Genomic DNA, 19394 nt, shown 5'->3' on the forward strand with positions numbered 1-19394 from the left:
TGTCAGATTTCTGTACCGCTTGCATATATCTACCATGTCAACCGACTATCACTCACGTACGTTCTGAAATCAATTTGTAAATGATTCGCCTTCGAACCTTCTAGCTCCCTTAATTTTAACTTAATCACGTTGCAGACCTGTCGCAAATACTGTTGCGTGTACACTGCCACGCTGGGTCTGACTGCCTAATCTACTTTTTATTCACGGCAGATTGTTCAGGTACCTGGAGGCTGGAAGTACAGTAATTTAAATTTCATCCACTGGAACTACAGAGCCATTCAGAACAGCTCGCTTGAATCGAAAAAGATGACATTGAGATTGGGGCTTACAATCGAAAGTATTTATTTTTACGGAAACAGAAAACGGTATCCGGCCACCTTCAAACCAATATTTTATTACGGTCGCAATGCCTAAAAATAAAGCAATGGGGCACGAAAGCGTCGGTAAACCAAAGCCACACTCAATGGGCAAAAAGGAATCGCTGGAAAACCATGGAGAGCATATAGCAAAATAATTACAAAGCAGGTTGCTATTATATTAAAATATTGACAATTCCGTAAGAAATAATGAACAATTGTCCTGTTCAGACAGCCGATGTCATTATTCCTCTATCAGATGAAAGTATTAAAAAGGCGCAAAACAATCGTCGAAGACTCGGTCATATGAAGAGCCGTGGTGACGATGTTAGTCGGATATGGAAGATCGAACAGCTGTGACACATTCGTTATTTCTTATTGTTTTTTGCGTTACGCGGGGGCGTTGTCGGTCGGCCAGCTGGCATTCCCCCGTACTGATATTTCGCTTTCTTCTCGGAAGGCTTTAATATCTACGGTGATAAAAAACTGTGTTAACTTTGAACCACCTCAGAATGGACACACCATAACATAACAATGTCAAATTCGTACGATCTCTATGGTTAAATTCAACGACAGTCAAATCTTCTTCGTACGGTCAAATTCTACGAAGAGGTCTTCAGCTACCGTACATAACTCAACTCACCTGAAAGGAACACATTAGGGATTCGTCAACCGACATCATCCCGCCGGCATTGTCGAATTCTCCGCAGTAATTTGGAGCCGAAAACAAGGTGACTAGTTGTCGTTTTGCAAAGAATTCGTAACCATCCTCGACAACCTGGTGGGCACGACAGATGAGATCTAGATCATGGCGGTTCAAAAACTTCGTGACGATGTCGGCTCCGAACGTGAATGACACTCCGCGGTCGTTTTCGCCCCAACCTACAACATCTTTATCCGGATCCGACCACAGCAAATCGCACAACAATCCTGGAACGAAAATCATGAAAACTCTAACTTATCTGTGATAAAATATTTCGTGCCTTCACCTACACGCTTCTTCTACCTCTATAAATTCTCACCGAAATTACAGACAAAAAGTTACATTCACGCACCTGTGTCTGGAACATCCGTGGGTCGCATAATTCTGCGAATCTGCTCCATCGACTGAAGGTCAGGAGAAAGTCCTCCGTGACAACAAAAAATCTTTTCGTCAATTATAGCAGCTATCGGAAGGCTAAAAAAGTTCTAAATATAACAACCTTCAATTGCATAAACAAAAATAATAAACCAATTTTCCAGCAACCAGTAAGCGAACACAAACAACTACTATTAGCTATATCATAATAATATTTACTCAATCGAGTTATGGGTTTAGCAACGGAATATTTAGTGAAATTACATACCAATTGAAGCAATCTGTAAACGTTTTCCATAATTTGATATTATAACGCCGCTTGCCTAAAAAATACCGCTTTCAATGGTACAAATAACACAGTGTGCTCCATCAGAATCCTATCTCATAAAAACGAAGTTATGCAACAGTACGACATAACACATACATTCGTCATAAAATCCATATATGCGGTTTATACTGGCGCATTCGTGATTGCCACGAAGAAGGAAGAAATTTTCCGGATATTTGATTTTATACGCCAAGAGCAAACAAATTGTTTCCAATGACTGTTTCCCGCGATCCACATAGTCGCCCAGAAAGAGGTAATTGGCTTCTGGCGGAAATCCCCCATACTCGAACAACCGTAACAGATCCGTGTACTGACCGTGAATGTCTCCTTTAAAGGAAAAAACACGCTGATAATATCGTGATGCTCATATACATAACAGTAACAGCAATGAAACCGGTTACAAGCCATCTTGTCGCTAATTTGGAAAACAAAAGCGGTGTTTCGTCAAAGCATTCCGTATTTTTAGCTACTATGCAAAATGTCATATGACGCTCACCGTATGCGGAGATTAGGAAAACTTACTTTCAGTCCATTTTAAAAACTATTAAGCTGTTTAAACTCCACAGAATTCGAATGGTGGTAACACAAACGGTTAACAAAGCAACGAACTGCACAAAGTCAGTTCTCGGATCTTTCTTGGTGAACGGCTGATGTGACGATGTCCCTAGCTCTAACTTCCGTACACACTAACAGCGATCGGTAATTGCGATCGTTGCGTACATCATTTCAATAATTTTTATTTTGTTTTCGTATTAAATGACGACGGCAAGCAATTACTCGCAAACCACGGCAATAGAGCTGATGTGTTGCACAATCAATGTTGCCTACAAATTTACTCGCTGCATCATTCCAGTTCCTCGTGCACAACCTCAATAAGAAGTCAGAAACACTGGGGTTGAGTTTTGTAAACAATCAACAAGACCCGAAAACCGCCAGAGCGATTTGCCAACGATGTTGTGAAGTCAAATAGCTGGGCGTAGTACAACATCAGAACTTTAACCGAACCGCGAAAGTGTCTAAAAGCCCCAGAGATTTGCGATTTTGCACGCACTAAATACGCGGCTTCAGCCCCCGTAAGTCAGAAATAACTCCACACACTAACTAGACCGTCAGCAACTTTCCGAGCTTGCAAAAATTCTTGGCTACTGTGCCAAAACCACTTACACCGCCGCCTGGTAAAAGGTATCAATGGTTAACCTTGGAATCACCCCATTGTATGTATCAAATCACGAGCAACAACACGTAACTGAACTCGGCGCGACCAACAAAAATACAAAATGACACTGAAACGCGCTGCTGACACAGCGTACCACTTTTCGATATATTACAAGTCTGTATGACGATTGATGCAGCAGACAGGTAGACTGCCACCAACGCACTCCGGAGAGCAACTGGCAATCAGCACAGCAGTCGCGCAAAAACAATGTCACTTCGCGCACTCCTCTCCATCATCATACACCTACACCACGATCCTTTAATCCCCAGCCGAGGTCTTTGATCAGATTACAATGCATATCCATCCGAGTGTCATACTTCCAGTTGACAACGCTCACATTGTCATGCAAAATCATATATTGTATGCATATTCCCAAAGGATGACGGCCACCACTTCCGCCCAATACGACGCGAAATCTGACTGCAGTTGGCTACTCTATACAACGAACGCTGACAAGTTACAACCATCTACTTGACCGATAACATCTTCGGTGTTCGGTTCGTATCGGGCAATGAAGAAACACTAGATTAATCACCACGCTGCAGTAGTCACCGACAGATAGCGACGGAACTAGACCTTATCAGATGTAACTGATATTTGCCGATGTGACAAACAGAAAAAATCGAATTTCGCAAAAAGTACGCAAGATGGTACTGCACCTGCCAAAATACTCAACACGGAGCAATGCGCAGGAATCGCTGTCTTTTGTGCACAAACCAAACCAACTGATTTTTTATTTCTGTTTTTCTCTTACCGCATATCTTTAGTGGAGCTTCGAGTTCCAGTAGGATAGGTTGTGACAGGAATATTTCACGAGATTTTATACAGAGTCCCCGTACTTCTGCCTGCAAGAGCGGATCACTTAAACACACCGAAAGTTCATCGATCAACCATCATCAAGCAGAGCACTTGACAGCTTCCAATTCCATACCTCCGACATCTGCACGGTCTTTCCCGGCCGTAAGCCCCGGACTGTAAAAGAGAGCCAGAAATCAGATCAGTGCTTAAAAGCTGAATCCATCTTTCACAGAATTAGCACATGCAGTCATAGTGAATGGCCAACAAACAACAAGGCACATTTAACGAGTAAATCGCTGTTCACAGTCAAGGCCGATCGTTCTGTATCTGCAAATTTGCCCTATCCTGACTCCTGAGAATGTTTTCTTGCAGCTTAGAGCATACACAAAAGCGAAGGAAAGAAGTTCAGATAACAAGTTACTACAACTAAACTTGAATTAAGTTTCAACGGCATAATGCAGACACTAACTTGCACAACAGTTACAGGTTACTGCAATAACACACACGCACTTAACATTCGCAGAGACAAAACCAAGTCAATTAAACTGACAAACAGACTCAACCGAAATGAATTATTTTAAGAGAATACTATAATTATTACTGAATTAAAGCAGGAATTTATAAATTATATAAGCAGGAATTTATAAATTATAAATATCCAAGATTATCTATAAAATTAATTCTTTATTTACTTTTTAGAATGTTCTCGTATTAGGTATTACACTGCAAAAATATTTTTTGTTAACGAAATTAACAGTTAAAATAATGACTTAAGGAAGCTAAGCTGAAAGCCAACTGCTATTAAACCCTTTAATTTTCAATTCTGAATATTTATTGCTGCTCGTATAGCGCACATTCCAGAAAATACAAATAATTATACAATCATTAAAATATGACTAAATCAGTTTAGTTTTTTTGCTGCAGCACTTCTACAGCACTTTAGGCTATTTTCCAACAATAAACATCAGCGCAAATTTTAGGAAAATTCAAAAGTTTTCAACTTCATCGCCTGCTCGATATGACGTTCGATACGTTCTACAAAATCTACAATCTTATTTTCAAGTCAAATGGTTCAAATTCTTTCAAAGTTTAATTCTCCAGAATATCCCTTTCCACTCTCATGACCGGTTAAAATATTCTTATTTTCAGCTCTTATTATTAACGGCAGCACCAGGCGTATAAGCATACAACAAGGAACACAAATTTTTATCTGAAACCAAAATAATTTCTGCAATTCACAGCGCACGACTACACGCACAGCAAGTTCTGTAAGGGTCTGGCAAGAAAGTTCGTACCTTCAAGTAGGCGACTTATGAGATCGTCCACATTTAACTGCTCTCCTTCCACCATTCCTGCAGATGACGGCTAAAAGCCCGTAAAAATTCTAATAATAATTACGCTGAAGCGATAATTGTGAGAAACAGTAGAGAAAAGAGATGGATCACAGATAAACGTGAAGAGAAGGTGTCAATTGGCGAACCTACGACCGAAACCCCAAAATTGCGGAAATTTCACAAACTGAAATACTCAAGTGGCGTCGAGTTAAAAAACGCTAGAGATCTGCTCGCTTCAAAACACAGTTTAGAGGGCGACACTGTCGCTCACTCGTCCTCTGATAACTAAGCTCTGAATCGTAAGGGCATCGTATGGACTACAGACTGCATGGCTTGGTGCAAGCTCTCTCCTCAGGCTTTTGTCAACCGGAAGTTCTGAGCCCGGGTTGACCGATCAGTGCACCGTGGAGGCTGGATTTTTGCCAGGAAATTTTGGAATGCCGTACCGTACTTGAATTCCCCAAAGCCAAAGGCGCATTCTTTTCACAAGTTGCAACTACACTTTATGGAGTGCCGCAATGCAGCGGAACTTTCTGCGCATGTATTTATGATACCGTATGGCGTATTGTACAGTACTACGAATACCGCTAACAGCATACTAGCCACCGAAAGGTCCGTATTATTTAAATTGTAAGTAAGTACTGCTGTTTCTTTTCGGAACAGCGAAATAGGAGCTGCAAGTCGTTGGAATACGTTGAAATCTGGGATATTCTAGAGTGCGAGTCCTGTTCTCCCCCAGAAGACAGCGATCACTGCTAATAAATTAAAGATTCCTTCTACTTTAATTCTATTATTACAGTAATAATTATCACTTATTAATTTAAGTTATTATTGTACGCATATCAGATTTATTCAACGCACTTAACGTACTTACTACTTAGTAAGTACTAAGTAGTACTTAGTACTTACTCCGGTTATTCAATTATTTACTTAACTGAATATTAAAGGTTAATTGAATATTAAAGGTTTGATTACTGCACTTACTTTTATTTATTACATTACAGTATTTACAGCCGTAAATTTGTTGCACTGTATACTGCAGGCCTGCCGGTGGTGCAGAATATTTTCTCTTTGAAGTACGTAGTTTAGTACAGTAGTTTAGCTGACCGATGATAGTTGCAGGCTGCAGGGTATCTTCACTTAACTGCAGGGGTTAAGTGAAGATACCCTGCAGGCTGCAACTTGCAGCCATCAGTTCCCTCGCAAGTTATGTTACACACATTCCCTCGTACTTGGAATAATATTGTCACATTTCAGAAATGTGACCAGTAGCGCACCTGGCTACCCTTTTCGTAACTACTCGTACCGCCGGTACCATTAAACTGGGCAGGGCATCGTGGCGGGACGTGGCCAAGCATTTTATCGCCACTGCAAAATTTTTCAAAAACTTATAAGCTGCGTTTGAATCTTACTTATAACCGAAAGCTACTGCAATTTAGTCAGTAGATTGTTCCCCAGAACAACGTCTGAAGTTCGCTGAATTTCGGCATCAGAATTTATACAATATTTTTGTATATGGAAAAACATACGAGAAACAAATCCCCTTCAAGTTCACAGGTCATTTGTACATCCCACAGAAAACGATCGATCTCTAGAACTCATGCATCGTTTGTTAATCCATCGAGTCGTATTCAATTTACAACTAAGTAAAACTACAAAATATACGTAGGTATTTCATAAAGCGTTGACTTCTGCCTGCAAGCGAAAAAGTACATCTTTAATATCCTTGTCCCACTGGCCCAGACCGCTTGGATTATCGTGAGCCAGGATAGCGTTTTTCAACGCGTTGTCGAAATCGCCCAGATCTTCGTAGCAGATACTGAGGTTGTAAAATATTTCATGCGATGCATCTTCTTTGGTTGAAGCTGTAATGCTGGCGTTGAACAAGGTAACTGCCTTTTGACGGTCTCCCTCATTATAGGCTAGTTGACCTAATGCCGCCAAAGCCTCCGCATTGCTGGGACTGCAGGATACAGCAAGCCGGAAGCATCGCTTGGCGTATTCCATTTCGCCACTGCATATGCAGATATATCCCAGATTGTAATACAAATCGCCCAGCTGATCTTTATTGGCCATGGCGAAAGTGCTTTCGAAAGCTTGCCACATCTATCAGTTATGGTTAATACAGTTACTGCGAGATCGTAATATTTCTACAAACTGCAAGCCGAAGCATGAAAAAGAATTTATAATTCCAAAACAGCAGGTGCTGTACCATGGCCAGTACTGATATCAAAGCTTTATGAGCGTTTACAAACTTACGGTAAAATTGTACGTAAACAATTGCAAATACTCAAAATCTTAATAATTAATCACATGAAATAGCTGAGAACAATTACATATTTAAAAATAAAAAAAACAAAACGGCTATCGTTATAAGTTTGCACAAACGCATTAGTGACTGCGAAAATACAGTACTTTGTAGTTTTCTCCGGAGCGGACTGACACCAGTTGGCAGTCGGTTAAACTAGAATAATTACAAAGACTAGTCTTTGAAGACTAGTCTTTGTACACTATTTAGTTTTTAGTTTACGGCTTGTTTTCGTCCGGTCTATGGAAAAAGTCTGTAACCAAAATGTTACACGATTCTGATTCGCACATTTTAGGGGGATGGTTTAGCACAGCACAAGCATCAAGTTACACAAAGGAAGATACTGTAAGGGACTATCTAAAAACTACGTTCCCGAAAATTCGTTCTGTACGTAGTTTGTGTATGGTCCCTAACTGTACCGTTAATTACAAATTTATAGTACACGAATAATACGTAATTTGCACAGCGAGTCCGCGACGGAATGTTTTCGCTGTCTGCGAAGCAGACAAGAAAACGCCACTTCGTGTTTTTCAGTAGTATATTTTGTGTACTCGTACTCCTACCAAGTCCATCTGGTGACTGACAAAGCAGCACATTCCAACGTTGATGAAAACCTCCGGGCTGTGGGCACCCATTTGCAAGATTCTCCTGTGAAAATATAAACACCAGTTTTTTTTCTTTTTTACAGCGGAGGTTCTCTGTAAACGGTTACAAAGTAAGAACAGGCCCCTTAGCTTCTCGACCTTTGCGAATAATTTTGCTTCTTTCGTTAAAGTCTGCGTTGTGGACCCCAGAGCAAAAATGGCAAGTAGTAAGTCTTATTAACACTATGCCCAAGACAAGCCGATAAACAGCACCCCGACTCTACAAAGTCTGACGGCAGCAAAAAGTTTCTTGCATAGAAGTGGCACTAAAAAACCAACAATATAATTTGTGATGTCATGAATGTTTTGTGATTGGAAAATTGGTGGTATAGTGTAACTCTAAGTGCGCGTGATATCCTAGCGCAGACTTTGCGGAACAGTCTTGACCTTTCATCATACTGGGAACAGATTTGGACAGCGGAATAGCCCTCGTTCATATCTATATAAATTTATATACATGTACGGTGTACCGATTTTTATGCACTGGATTGAAATTAAACTTGCATCAATATGCCTCTCGAGTATAAACAGGACATACCTACGTTTGCAGGGTAAACATATTTATTGCTATACGAAAAACCGTTACAACTGCGCAAATACTTTTATATTGAGGGCGTAGGAATTACGCTTCAGTTTGGGGCAGCTGTCAAACAAAACCAGTATCGTTTCGTATTTACGCAGAAACCGGTGTTGCAGTAAAACGTACTCGTATGCAAATTAAAGATGGTGCAGCATGTCTGCTGTACATACCTGTAATAACGCAGAGCGAGCTCTGGCTGATCCGCATAGTAATTCTCCATCCCGACGCATGCCAGCGCCTCAAAATTCATTGCATCGATTTTCAGGGCATCGCGGTAGTAGAGACTGGAATTGGTTAAGTCATCCATATCTTCCAGTATCCTGGCGGCACCGATTAGCATGGCTGGTTCCATGGGAAATGTCAGCCGACCCTGAAAAGCACATCATGACCGGCGCGCGCATAATATGCAAATTCTACTTGAAACCAGGAAGCACATCGCATAGATGGAGAATCAAACAACACCAAGGCACCAACACTCTTATAGGTTTCGATAGCCTGTATGGGCAGATCAATCTTCGCATAAATCTTTGCCAGATATAGGAAGTGTTCAGGATGTGCTTGGAGTTTCATGGCTTCTCGAATGTCCTTTTCCGCTTCTCGATACAGGGCCAGTCGATAATGACAGAGCGCACTGAATAAAAGAGTGCAGGAAGTCACATTAGCCCGTCGAAGTGTGCCAGTTCAAGGACGGGAAATTACCGTGCTCGATGCCACCACCAGTCTTTATCATCCACTTGAACACCCTCATTAGCCATCTGCAGACCCATCGATGTTTCATGATCGTGATAGAAAATATACTCAAACAGCGCCTTCGCGAGGTACTTCTTCTGTGAGTATTTAGTGAGGTTCAGTCGGGAAAGATTTATAAATGGACCGTTAGGCGATGTAATCATGGATGCCGTACCTAATTCGACGCAAGAAATTTACTTGACTGCGTAAGAAACTGGGAAACCACATACCAATGGTAGTGCCTGCCACTGCCTAGTATTCTAACTTGTAACAGATGTACAAGTAATTCAGTTTTTCACATGCCTTGTCTGAGCATCCGGCCAATTTTCGCACTCAACGGCTGACCACTCACCGCCCTGCCGGTGGTCACTTTACCCAGCCCTGTTACCGTGCGACTGGACGGTCGCAGCATTCCGCTGACAGGTCGACCCGTGCGTCGCGACATCGGTCGGGCTCCGGCTCCCGGTCCAGGCTTGGCTGTCTGGCGCAGCGAAGTGCCTGGTTTGGGATTGGCGGCCATGGCGCTTTCATCCATCAGCTGATCCACAGCGCCATCGTACTCCATTTCGTACTCGTCAATGTACACTTGCTGGGTAAGGGCACGCATCTTCAGGGTCCAGGCTGCTTCGTCCTGGGGGTTCCTCTCCAGGAGAGCTGTGGTGATTTTGTTGACGTCATCGTACTTGCGCATATCAAACAGCCGAAGACACACGAAAAGAGGATCCATGGCTGTTTTTTTAAAACATCCAGGAATCACAACGAGTCCTGCACGGAAAAGTGTGCGCCTGCAGTAGAATGAATTAACGATGCCACTACTATTATAGGTCAAAGTGTCACTGCAACACCTGCAAAATTTTGCACTGTTTTGATTTTGCCTGTCTGCACTGCCGTTGCAGCTCTGTGCAACTGTGCATGGCATGGGATGATGGGATAACCAACCATCAATATCTGAAAGGAATCAGGTATTCAGGCTGTGTACGCCCGATGTCTGCTGTCACACTTACCGGTATACTGCACTATAACGGGTTTGCGGGAATAGTGATGCTGGTCTGGGCATCACACCTAGCATGCTCCAGGTGTAAAAAATTATAATAAATTACTTATTATTAAGTCTATGAGCCAGTATTTAGAATTGTTACGACACATACTTACATACGTACCATGACTTCTATAACAACTACGATAATTTATATGTTATACGACACTATAAACCATGTAATCGTAAAACGTTCTGCGGGAGCGGTTATCTTATGGTCGAACACACTAATAAGCTTCAACCAGTGTTTCTTTTTCGGGAAAAAAAGATAAATTTGATTAATGTAGAAATGTGTATCGCCAATCTTAAAGTTCTTTAATATAACATCAAAATAAAGTAAATAAACTGGTGCAGCTCTGTACGTACAGTTATGTCAAATGACTGATTCAGTATCGGTGTGGCACTGTGGCGTGCAAAATTATATATAGATAACTGACATTATATAATTATATACTTACGTACAATACTTAATATTAATTTTTGCATTTATTGCACGATTTGCTGTACGGCATGATAACTTCTTCTGGAGCGCGGATATCCTGCATTATGTAAAATTTGTCTCAAAAGGATGGATCCTGTAGTTCATTTGGCTAATGAATAATGCATACAGTCAATTCTATTTTCACTATTTATTGTTATCCTAATTAAGTACCGTCCATTTAGGTTGTGTCCAAATAGTACCGTGCAGCGCTTGCATATATTATGTAAGAAAAATCGTGCACAGTTAATTAGTGGTAGAATCAGCTTTTATAGCGCAGGCATGATATACAACCATCATCTGCAGAAACTGAAGTAGTACGAAGGATGAAGACAGATTTTCGACTAACGCAAATGCCAGCATGGGCATAATTTAGAATATAAACATATATTTTAAGTCTCGTGCTTTGGGAATTGAAAAGAATCACACTCCGCAGTGGCCATGTTCGGTGTCTTCTTCGGTTAATTCCAAAGGAATTTCGGCACATCTGAACTCGGTGCTTTCGTAACCGACATGAACGCCGCAACTGTCTGAGTACTCGGGATCATGCTCGTCGTAAATGTACATCACGTCGTCGCCATTAACGAGCACGTTTTCGTTATCCTGAGATTCCTGACCATTCTGAAAAATAAAACCATAAAGATTGTTAAATGTTTCACTTTGCATACATTGTTTCATAACTATAGACATATATCGTATTGTTCGATATCCTACGTCGGTTCTTACGAGTCACGACCAGCTATGACCAAGGTAAAATGAGTGCCAGACGCGGACTGCTTTATGTTAATGACCATTAACGCTCTGCACGTCAAACCGGAAATGGCTCACTGTAGTTTGGTGCTATAAATTTTACGCGCAATGTTTCTTGTTCTTATTAGTTTCTGTTAACCCATTTTCACAAGTTTCTTTGTTAACTTTAACGCTGGTCACTAAACATTCAACAAGACAATGCGGTATCTGTGTTCGGGAATCGGGATCATGGAGGATCAGGAGATCAATGAGATTTGTCTGCTGTAATAAGCAGTATGAGCCCATTTTGTCCTTGTTTAGTGCTATGTCGCTATATTGCTTGTGTATTTGTATTACATGAACGCTTATTGTTGATGCAAGTGGGTTCGTCTGAATGCAGCTGAAGCCGCTTGCCGACTTCTTTCACTGACACTCTAACATCTTAATAAATTATTAAGATGAATAATTATAATGAAGAATAAGTATAAAATATGAATGAATAATTATAATGAATAATAATGAATAATATGTTGAATAATTATATGAATAATTATAAATTATTATAATTATTAAGATGAATTTGTAATTCTATTTCTTCATACGATGAAAGAGAGTGAGGCCAGAAATTATTCAACCAACTGCATATAAAATAAATTTATAATATGAATGGGTACTCATGATTTAGGTGTTTTCATACGTCGACCCCGTAGTAGCAAACTTATTAGCTTTGGTGTGAACATACAAGTTATGAGTTAGAATTTTTATCGAGTCAGAACTACCTGGAGTTTAAGCAATGTCTAGAAATTTAGAAGCAGTACGAGTAGGAGTTTCGACCGCAGCAGCAGCAGCAGTTTTGAATATTAGCAGCTATAAAGAAAATACTGATCGAGCAGTGATACCGGCGCCAAATGAACCGTATAAGCTTTAAACTTACTTCACTGCATATAGGGAATAGTAACACACGTACAGATACAGTACACATTTTGTGCATTCATTGTAATTAGGACAAAACTTATTAGTGATTAAACTCTCAACAGATGAAACTGATGTGAGCACAATTTTGTGCTCCGGAAAAGCAAGCGCGTAGTACAAGCATATCCTTATTTGCTTACAATGAATTCGAGTCGTAAGCCGCCGATAAGGCATATTTACAAATTTGGATGTGAAATTTACATAATACGAACTATACTCGTCCCATAGGCTGTCCGTAGCTGACAATTGTCAAATTATACCTGCTTTCAAAAAATCGAAGCTTGCGTTGCCGATTTGCTGTTTGCTCATTAACAAAAATTATGGATTCTTTAAAGCCGAATGACTTTTTGATGGTTACGAAACGTTATGCATTTTGACGAGTGCCGTAAGAAAAGTCCAGAAGCATGTAATCGTGCGTAAAAGATTAGTTTATCAGTCCCCGGAGCTGTAACAGCTGTGGAAAGACTAGAGGGGATTATTAGAGATTTTACCAGCTCCTGCTGAGCGTCGTACACTACACACTTCAATCCACAATTATCGATCTGAAAACCAAAAGATGTTTCGCATTCATGCATTAATGAAAAACTTGCACTGTTTGAAGAATATGTTCGTTAAAGGTTACACATGGAAATTTTGGCAATTGGACACAATAAGTGCACTGTATACATAAATTGACGATCAAGATAAACTTATAAGTGCCACTGAAAGTAAATGTAAGCCGGCTTATATAAATTTGGTGCTAGCTTACAGGATACACTATGAATACCGCATCTACAGCTACAGTAGCTGACGTTATTCTTATGGTCATTCGTTATGCAGAAATTCCCTCGAGACTAGTTACAGTCGTTTCGTACTTAGACGAAGGACTAGCTGGAATAAGTTGTCGATGTAATCCTCGAGAACTATGTCGGAATTAATGAAAGCGATTCTGGATTAGTTCTGCATGCACTACTTCTATACGTGGGAACAGCAAAAGCAAGTTATTTACTGTAACACATCACATAATATTACTGTACGAAAGTCCAGTACGATTTTTTGGTAAGCGAGCTTTGATCCGAGTGATAAGCTAATGATTCAACCGCTTTCCTTCCTTAAGCAGTGCTGAACTTGCTAGTTCAGGCGGTTTTTCGTAATCTTGTCGAAATATATATTTAAGTATGTAAGTAAAAACTTCACAGTTTAGGAGATCAAACGCCAAAAACTAATTATTCTTACAGAGAGAAAAAACATTTTGGCATCCTGTGCGTTTACTATACGTCAGGCCTTAAATAGATGACGATTTGAATATCTATGTACAAAAAACTGTAATAACTGATCAATTGCATACTACTCTGTGCATAGTTTGTACTCGTACCGTGATACTTAGTGTGACGATTTCAATACTTACACAAAATTTTTTACATGAAATTAACGACATTTTAATCTAATATAGAGCTTAATCATTTTAATCTAATATATCTTTTAATCTTTTAACGACATTTTAATCTAATATATCTTTTAATCTTTAATCTAATATATATATAATTAAAACTTGTAAATTATTGTTAAATAGGTTTGACATTAGTAAACTTCGGTCGGCATTTTGAGTCACAGACCTACTGTTACAGAAAAGTACGTCGCCTTCCGATGTACTTTAACGTTTGAATAAATCTCTTATATCTTTGTGATGTCTTTTGATTATTTAAATCGTTAACTCACTGTTACTGCACGTGTTTTGAGTTTCTGACATCGCCCATTACACCGATAAAAATTAATTGCACAACTGCGTAAATTTTGCAGGTACAGTATAGGGGTGTGTTATCGTTGCAAATGAAGTAGCTATGATAAAATTAATGTTACCAAGTTATTGTCAAAGATCATACTCGTATATCGGTAAGACACACAGATTATTAGTTTTATTATTACACAGTAGTAGTATAGACAGTAGTAGTTAGTATTATTATTACACAGTACTTAGTATTATTGCACACAGATTGCATAAGGCGCGGTAGAACAAACTTAGATACTTACTTATAAAAGCAACAGACTATCTATTCCAATAAATCATATTACGCTGAGAAAATGTTCTGTCCGCTTTTACAAGCGGATGGGGCGTTAGTCAAAGAAATAGGAAAACTACATCTCTGCCGAATAATAATACGATTACAACACATAATATAACGCCGCAAGGCTGCGTTAAAGTGTTAATTTTATGGGAAAGTGGTTTGTAGTTCTCGGATCGTTATTGATGGATTTTAAAACAAACGACAGCAGATTAGGCGGCGCGTTGATGGCAAACCATTGTACTTTGCCTCATAATGGAATATTTACGAGTTTTAAAGTAACCACCACTGCTGGATCCGCTACTGTTTAATTACATTTCAGTTGTACAAAGCAATCAATAGTTTCTTTTAAATTCCCATCGCTGTCGTAATCCTAATAAGACACTGATGATCGCCTTCTCACTTTTCACATGATGCTTGCATCACTTACATCTTGATAGTATGCTTCGGATTTAATGTCCATGTGCAGTGCTTTCCTCACGAAAAGTATCACTCCGAATATAAAGGTGGCAATCGCCGCACAGAATACCGGCACTTTCAGGCGCTCCAGACCGTCGTGTTCGGTGTTATACTAATAAAATGCTGGAATTATCAGTGGATAAATTACACAGTAAACGTTCTGAAAAGTGTTGTACCTCGTCAATACTAAATTATAAGTGCTGTCTGTATATGAGAGAAAATGTTTGCTAATGACAAAATAAATGCAAATACTGCTCGTGAAGCACAGAATTTGGACTTCACAAATAAACATGCAATAAGCAATAACCAAAGTCCGAAATTAGCAGTAGCACAATGAATGTCAAGGGAACCTGTCGGAATAACGCTGCTATCTCTACTCCTTCAGTATACATAGTACGTACATCCACAATAAAAAATATTGCCGGAAAAGTGTACAAAATATTTATTATAATTTATCATATCTCTTTGAGATGTCAGGCAATCGGCGCTTATTCTTCGTTTTAAAAAAAAAACACGAAATTTATTCCTGTCGATATTTGCGCTAACCTTTGTGTTCCCTTCCGGTGTCTTCATTTCTACAAGATCTGGAAAACGCAAATAAAATACGATAGCTTTGTGTGCAGTCAGTATAATATGTTGGAAGACGAGTCTCCGAAGGGGACTTCTTTGTGTTCAGAGGACGTTATTCAATTAGAGTAAATTTATTTTGACGTTTCTAAGAGAGTCCGTATTATTTAAACATACTTTGGTCACTTCGCAAATTCGCGTGGGAAAAGGGAGGATGGATAGCCACAACAACATTTTGATTGTGTTTGACTTCCTCCGGTGATCGGCTTCCGTTGGTCTGTATAGACGTGTAATATGTTTGGTTGACAGGCATTCTCCCATCATTCCCATCTGCTGCCGCTATACAGGAATGAGACAAAAACACAGTGTTATGTAAAATCCTAAGCAAGAAAAGTAGTTGGCTCTAGCCGGCGCATTTATATTGGCACATTGCATAAGTCGCATTAGGCGTATTTTTCCCCATAGAACCACTAGTCGTTTTGCCGTATATAATCAAATTTCCGTACGATTTGCAGGAGATGATGACACGACAGACAGAAATAATCCCATTTCCACTCCCATTGTCATAATAATTACTTCTCTGCAGTCCGGAAATCTCATGGTGCACTTTAAATGAGATCGTCAAGAAATGGAATTCGTTCACGTTGGCGGTAGTATCGATAAGATCAGCACAACAGTCCGAAGCCACTCATAAAACATCTTCATGCAGATAAATTAAAAATATTACTTCTTCATTACTTTGCGACAATGTGTACGCGAAGTAATCATATTCTGTTTTTATACGAAGCATGGTACCATCCAGTAATAGCGTATGAAACATTTATCCCTTTTCAGAATACAATGTACATGGCAAAAAAATTTCCAAATTAAATATCCCAAAAAAACATCCGGCAGCTTGGGATGGTTCAGCAGTGTGTCGGCATTTTACTGCAAACGCAGTTGATCGTGATTAATAACAGTTATATGACCATTGAAATGCCACTGAGGATACTCCTATTAAACTTCAGAGGGAAAATGGATTGGCCAAACCAAAACAGATGCGGTAAATCATAAATGCTGATTTCGCTGCAAGGATTGCAAAAATTAGCATATGAAGTTTATATTTGGAATCCCAGATTCTTGGGTCGAACAACTCTGCATGAACCTGTAAACTTACAGCTTGCCGACATCCCTGTTATCCTTGTTTTCGACTTATTAAAATAATTATTTGTGGTAGTTCCTCTGTTACAATTATCTAGCTGAATTAAGCAACCTTATTTAAGTGCGACTATAACGCTTTATAGTTCTATTTTCTGCGTCGTGCACTTCTCTTCTAAATAAAAAATGCACCATTTGGCACAGATCGACACCGCAATAAAATGTTTATGACTACCATACGTCAAAAGTAAACATATCGAAAGGTCAAAGCTATTCTGGCATAATTAATTAGTAAACAGCTATTATGGACTAGTGCAGTAAATCTATAAATCTACAGTACCTACGGTACGTACCGGTTGCTTATTTTTAATATTTTATCTGACCAGATTCTTTAGAAGTACTAGTACAGATATACCGGCGTGCAAACAACGAGAAGGCCGTTCATATTGTGTATACAGACCCTAATCGAGGACGGACATCCAGTCGGGTCCCTTTCCCGCACATCCACGCATTATAATATTCTTGTTTTAATAAAGCAGATTGGTTCCTCAGTAAAAGTCAGAAGGAGAAGATTATTAAGATATCCTTGATCCAGAGTACTTTCAGTGCAGTATATAACAAACAGCTCAGCAGCCTCACGGTCAACCAATGCAATAATAAGTACGAAGGGAAACCGCATCCGTAAATGCCCCACTTCCTGGAGCTCATATGTACCTAAGATTATGCATAAAAACTGATAGACTTAAAACACTTCCATGGCTGAACAAATTAAGGACTGTAGTTTCCGTAAACAAAAAACGCGAACTGAATTAACAGCGTTTTTATAGATGCTTTCCTGCTTTAAAGTCTGTTCCTTGAAAATTTATGTGTACATCCGCGTACTTAGTTTTTCTGAGGTACCGATTCATCCTGTTCCTGGGCGTGTTTTGTGATGTGGGTGGAGCTATGGACGAATCGACGAAGTGGCCGCGCCACGTGCACAATGCACATCCGTTTCCGCTTTCACTTGCAACGTTCCCGCCTTATACCGTACGGCGGGTAGAACCGATGGAACGTGCTCTGCTCGTTTGCTACTAACCAGCCGTTTGTTGCAGACGTGCAACGTTGTCCGCGGTGCAGACGTGCAGTGCAAACGGATCAGTGCAACACGTTCAGACGCGTTATAAGAAAGTACACTTTTGCCAGCTGAGCGTATAAAAGCCAAACAAAGCGACCAAAACAGCGCATTTTTAGTTTTGCCATTTTTGGCGCAGTTGCTGCTGGAGATAGTGACAGTCGATACTGCACTTTGACAGTTTGACTTGAGTTTGTTGGTATCCTTCTGCGGTTCTGGTCCGGTCAGACTACCTACTGAGTTCTCGCCTTGTAAGGTCACTAAAGCTTCTCCACTAGAACTTCTTTGAGCTTTGCGGAGCAGCAGACATGTCGAGCCAGAACAGCGGAAACAACAGCCAGCAGAGCGGACAGCCGCAGGGAAACGGATCTTCCTACGGCCCACCTTCCCATCCCGACTACCGTGTCACTAGACATGGCACGAATCAGCAGGTTAGATTAAGCGTTTTTTTGTGGCGTGATACTCAGAAATTTTAAGAACGTATGCTTTTGGCATCTGTGGACTGTGAAAACGTTGTGATGTTTTTCCAGGGGAATCACTACTGCACCCGAGATTATGGCGGGAATGCCCCTAACTCGTACCATTACTCCAACTCCAATGGATCTTACTATTACCAGAATCCAAACGGTAAGTACTTACGTGATTTGGTTGTGCCCGTAGTAACTGAGTAGTTATCTAATAAATAATGATCAAAAGTAATACGACAGTGTTTTCGCTGGATCAATTTGCTTATCATTTCCTTGACTGCGTTCGACATAATTATTGGGCATTAATCGAGACAATTCATTTCGATCAGTCGTGACGGATTTCTTGTCTTTGTAGGAAGCCAGTACTATAACAATGGCCAAGGAGAGGCCTGGTACCGCCGCTAAGACCGAACGATCCGTGCAGTCGTGAATGGATAACTCCTGTACGAGTGGCGTTTGATATTTTTTCTTGCCATAGTTCCAGTTCTTTCTTCTTAGCTATTTGTTTCCAGCTTAAAAATGTGGACCTATTGCTTTGTACGTGGTTGCAGAAATTTTCTTTTTTGACATGAGTTTATATTTTGCTGTTTTCGGTGAGGTAGCAATGCAAATTTTTCTCGGTAGTTTCATTTGATTGGTAATTTTACATGCGACGTCTTTTTATGGTTTGTACTTTTTGGAATACAGGAATGAAAGAAAAGCTAGCAGATTCTGATTGTAAGCGTCGTCATAGTGTTATCACCTTCATCGCTTTAGGATGTGCACGAGATCTCCTGACTCCTGTTATCAATGACAATATCATCGATAATTTTTTTAAATCAATTTGAGCTTATCGGGACTTCGGAAGCCTGTTAGGGCTTGGAAGTTGGAATCATAGTTTGCTATGCTATGTATGGCGTTTTTTTGCGCTGTGGAGGATGTTTTGTTTATTCACGTCTGTTGACCTTTCATGCACCCACATGCAATGCAGGTTTCAAATATAGTATTTATATTTCGATAAAAGCGATTTCAGTTTTCGCCTC

At 40.0% G+C, this 19394-nt stretch overlaps 3 protein-coding genes across 7 annotated transcripts; all 3 read right to left on the reverse strand.

Annotated features, from left to right (window-relative positions):
- Positions 1-378: 378 nt before the first annotated feature.
- LOC129585097 (serine/threonine-protein phosphatase PP1-beta catalytic subunit) lies at positions 379-5313 on the reverse strand. Its single transcript, XM_055477633.1, has 8 exons — positions 5072-5313; positions 3910-3950; positions 3733-3823; positions 1859-2089; positions 1703-1757; positions 1412-1533; positions 1000-1286; positions 379-826 (listed from the first exon to the last, which is right to left on the reverse strand). The coding sequence occupies exons 1-8, from the start codon at positions 5124-5126 to the stop codon at positions 725-727; spliced, it is 984 nt and encodes a 327-aa protein (XP_055333608.1). The 5' UTR covers positions 5127-5313; the 3' UTR covers positions 379-724.
- A 1364-nt stretch (positions 5314-6677) lies between these two features.
- On the reverse strand, positions 6678-10255 carry LOC129585096 (tetratricopeptide repeat protein 8-like). 2 transcript variants are annotated; one of them, XM_055477631.1, is made up of 6 exons: positions 9675-10255; positions 9342-9546; positions 9117-9273; positions 8813-9012; positions 7982-8066; positions 6678-7216 (listed from the first exon to the last, which is right to left on the reverse strand). In XM_055477631.1, exons 1-6 carry the CDS (start codon positions 10096-10098, stop codon positions 6785-6787), a joined length of 1503 nt encoding a protein of 500 aa, XP_055333606.1. In that variant the 5' UTR covers positions 10099-10255; the 3' UTR covers positions 6678-6784. The 2 variants fall into 2 exon arrangements, with proteins under 2 accessions (XP_055333606.1, XP_055333607.1); XM_055477632.1 differs by having other exon boundaries at positions 6877-7124.
- An 801-nt stretch (positions 10256-11056) lies between these two features.
- On the reverse strand, positions 11057-17703 carry LOC129585099 (uncharacterized). Of its 4 annotated transcripts, none has more exons than XM_055477636.1 (6): positions 17252-17703; positions 16161-16581; positions 15832-15993; positions 15634-15671; positions 15059-15199; positions 11057-11506 (listed from the first exon to the last, which is right to left on the reverse strand). In XM_055477636.1, exons 2-6 carry the CDS (start codon positions 16252-16254, stop codon positions 11309-11311), a joined length of 633 nt encoding a protein of 210 aa, XP_055333611.1. In that variant the 5' UTR covers positions 16255-16581; positions 17252-17703; the 3' UTR covers positions 11057-11308. The 4 variants fall into 4 exon arrangements, with proteins under 4 accessions (XP_055333611.1, XP_055333610.1, XP_055333612.1 ...); XM_055477635.1 differs by having other exon boundaries at positions 16161-16719; XM_055477637.1 differs by having other exon boundaries at positions 16231-16798.
- Positions 17704-19394: the final 1691 nt, after the last annotated feature.

Source organism: Paramacrobiotus metropolitanus, unplaced genomic scaffold (genome assembly GCF_019649055.1).
Source record: "Paramacrobiotus metropolitanus isolate TYO unplaced genomic scaffold, Prichtersi_v1.0 Parri_scaffold0000015, whole genome shotgun sequence".
Taxonomy (NCBI): Eukaryota; Metazoa; Tardigrada; class Eutardigrada; order Parachela; family Macrobiotidae; genus Paramacrobiotus; species Paramacrobiotus metropolitanus.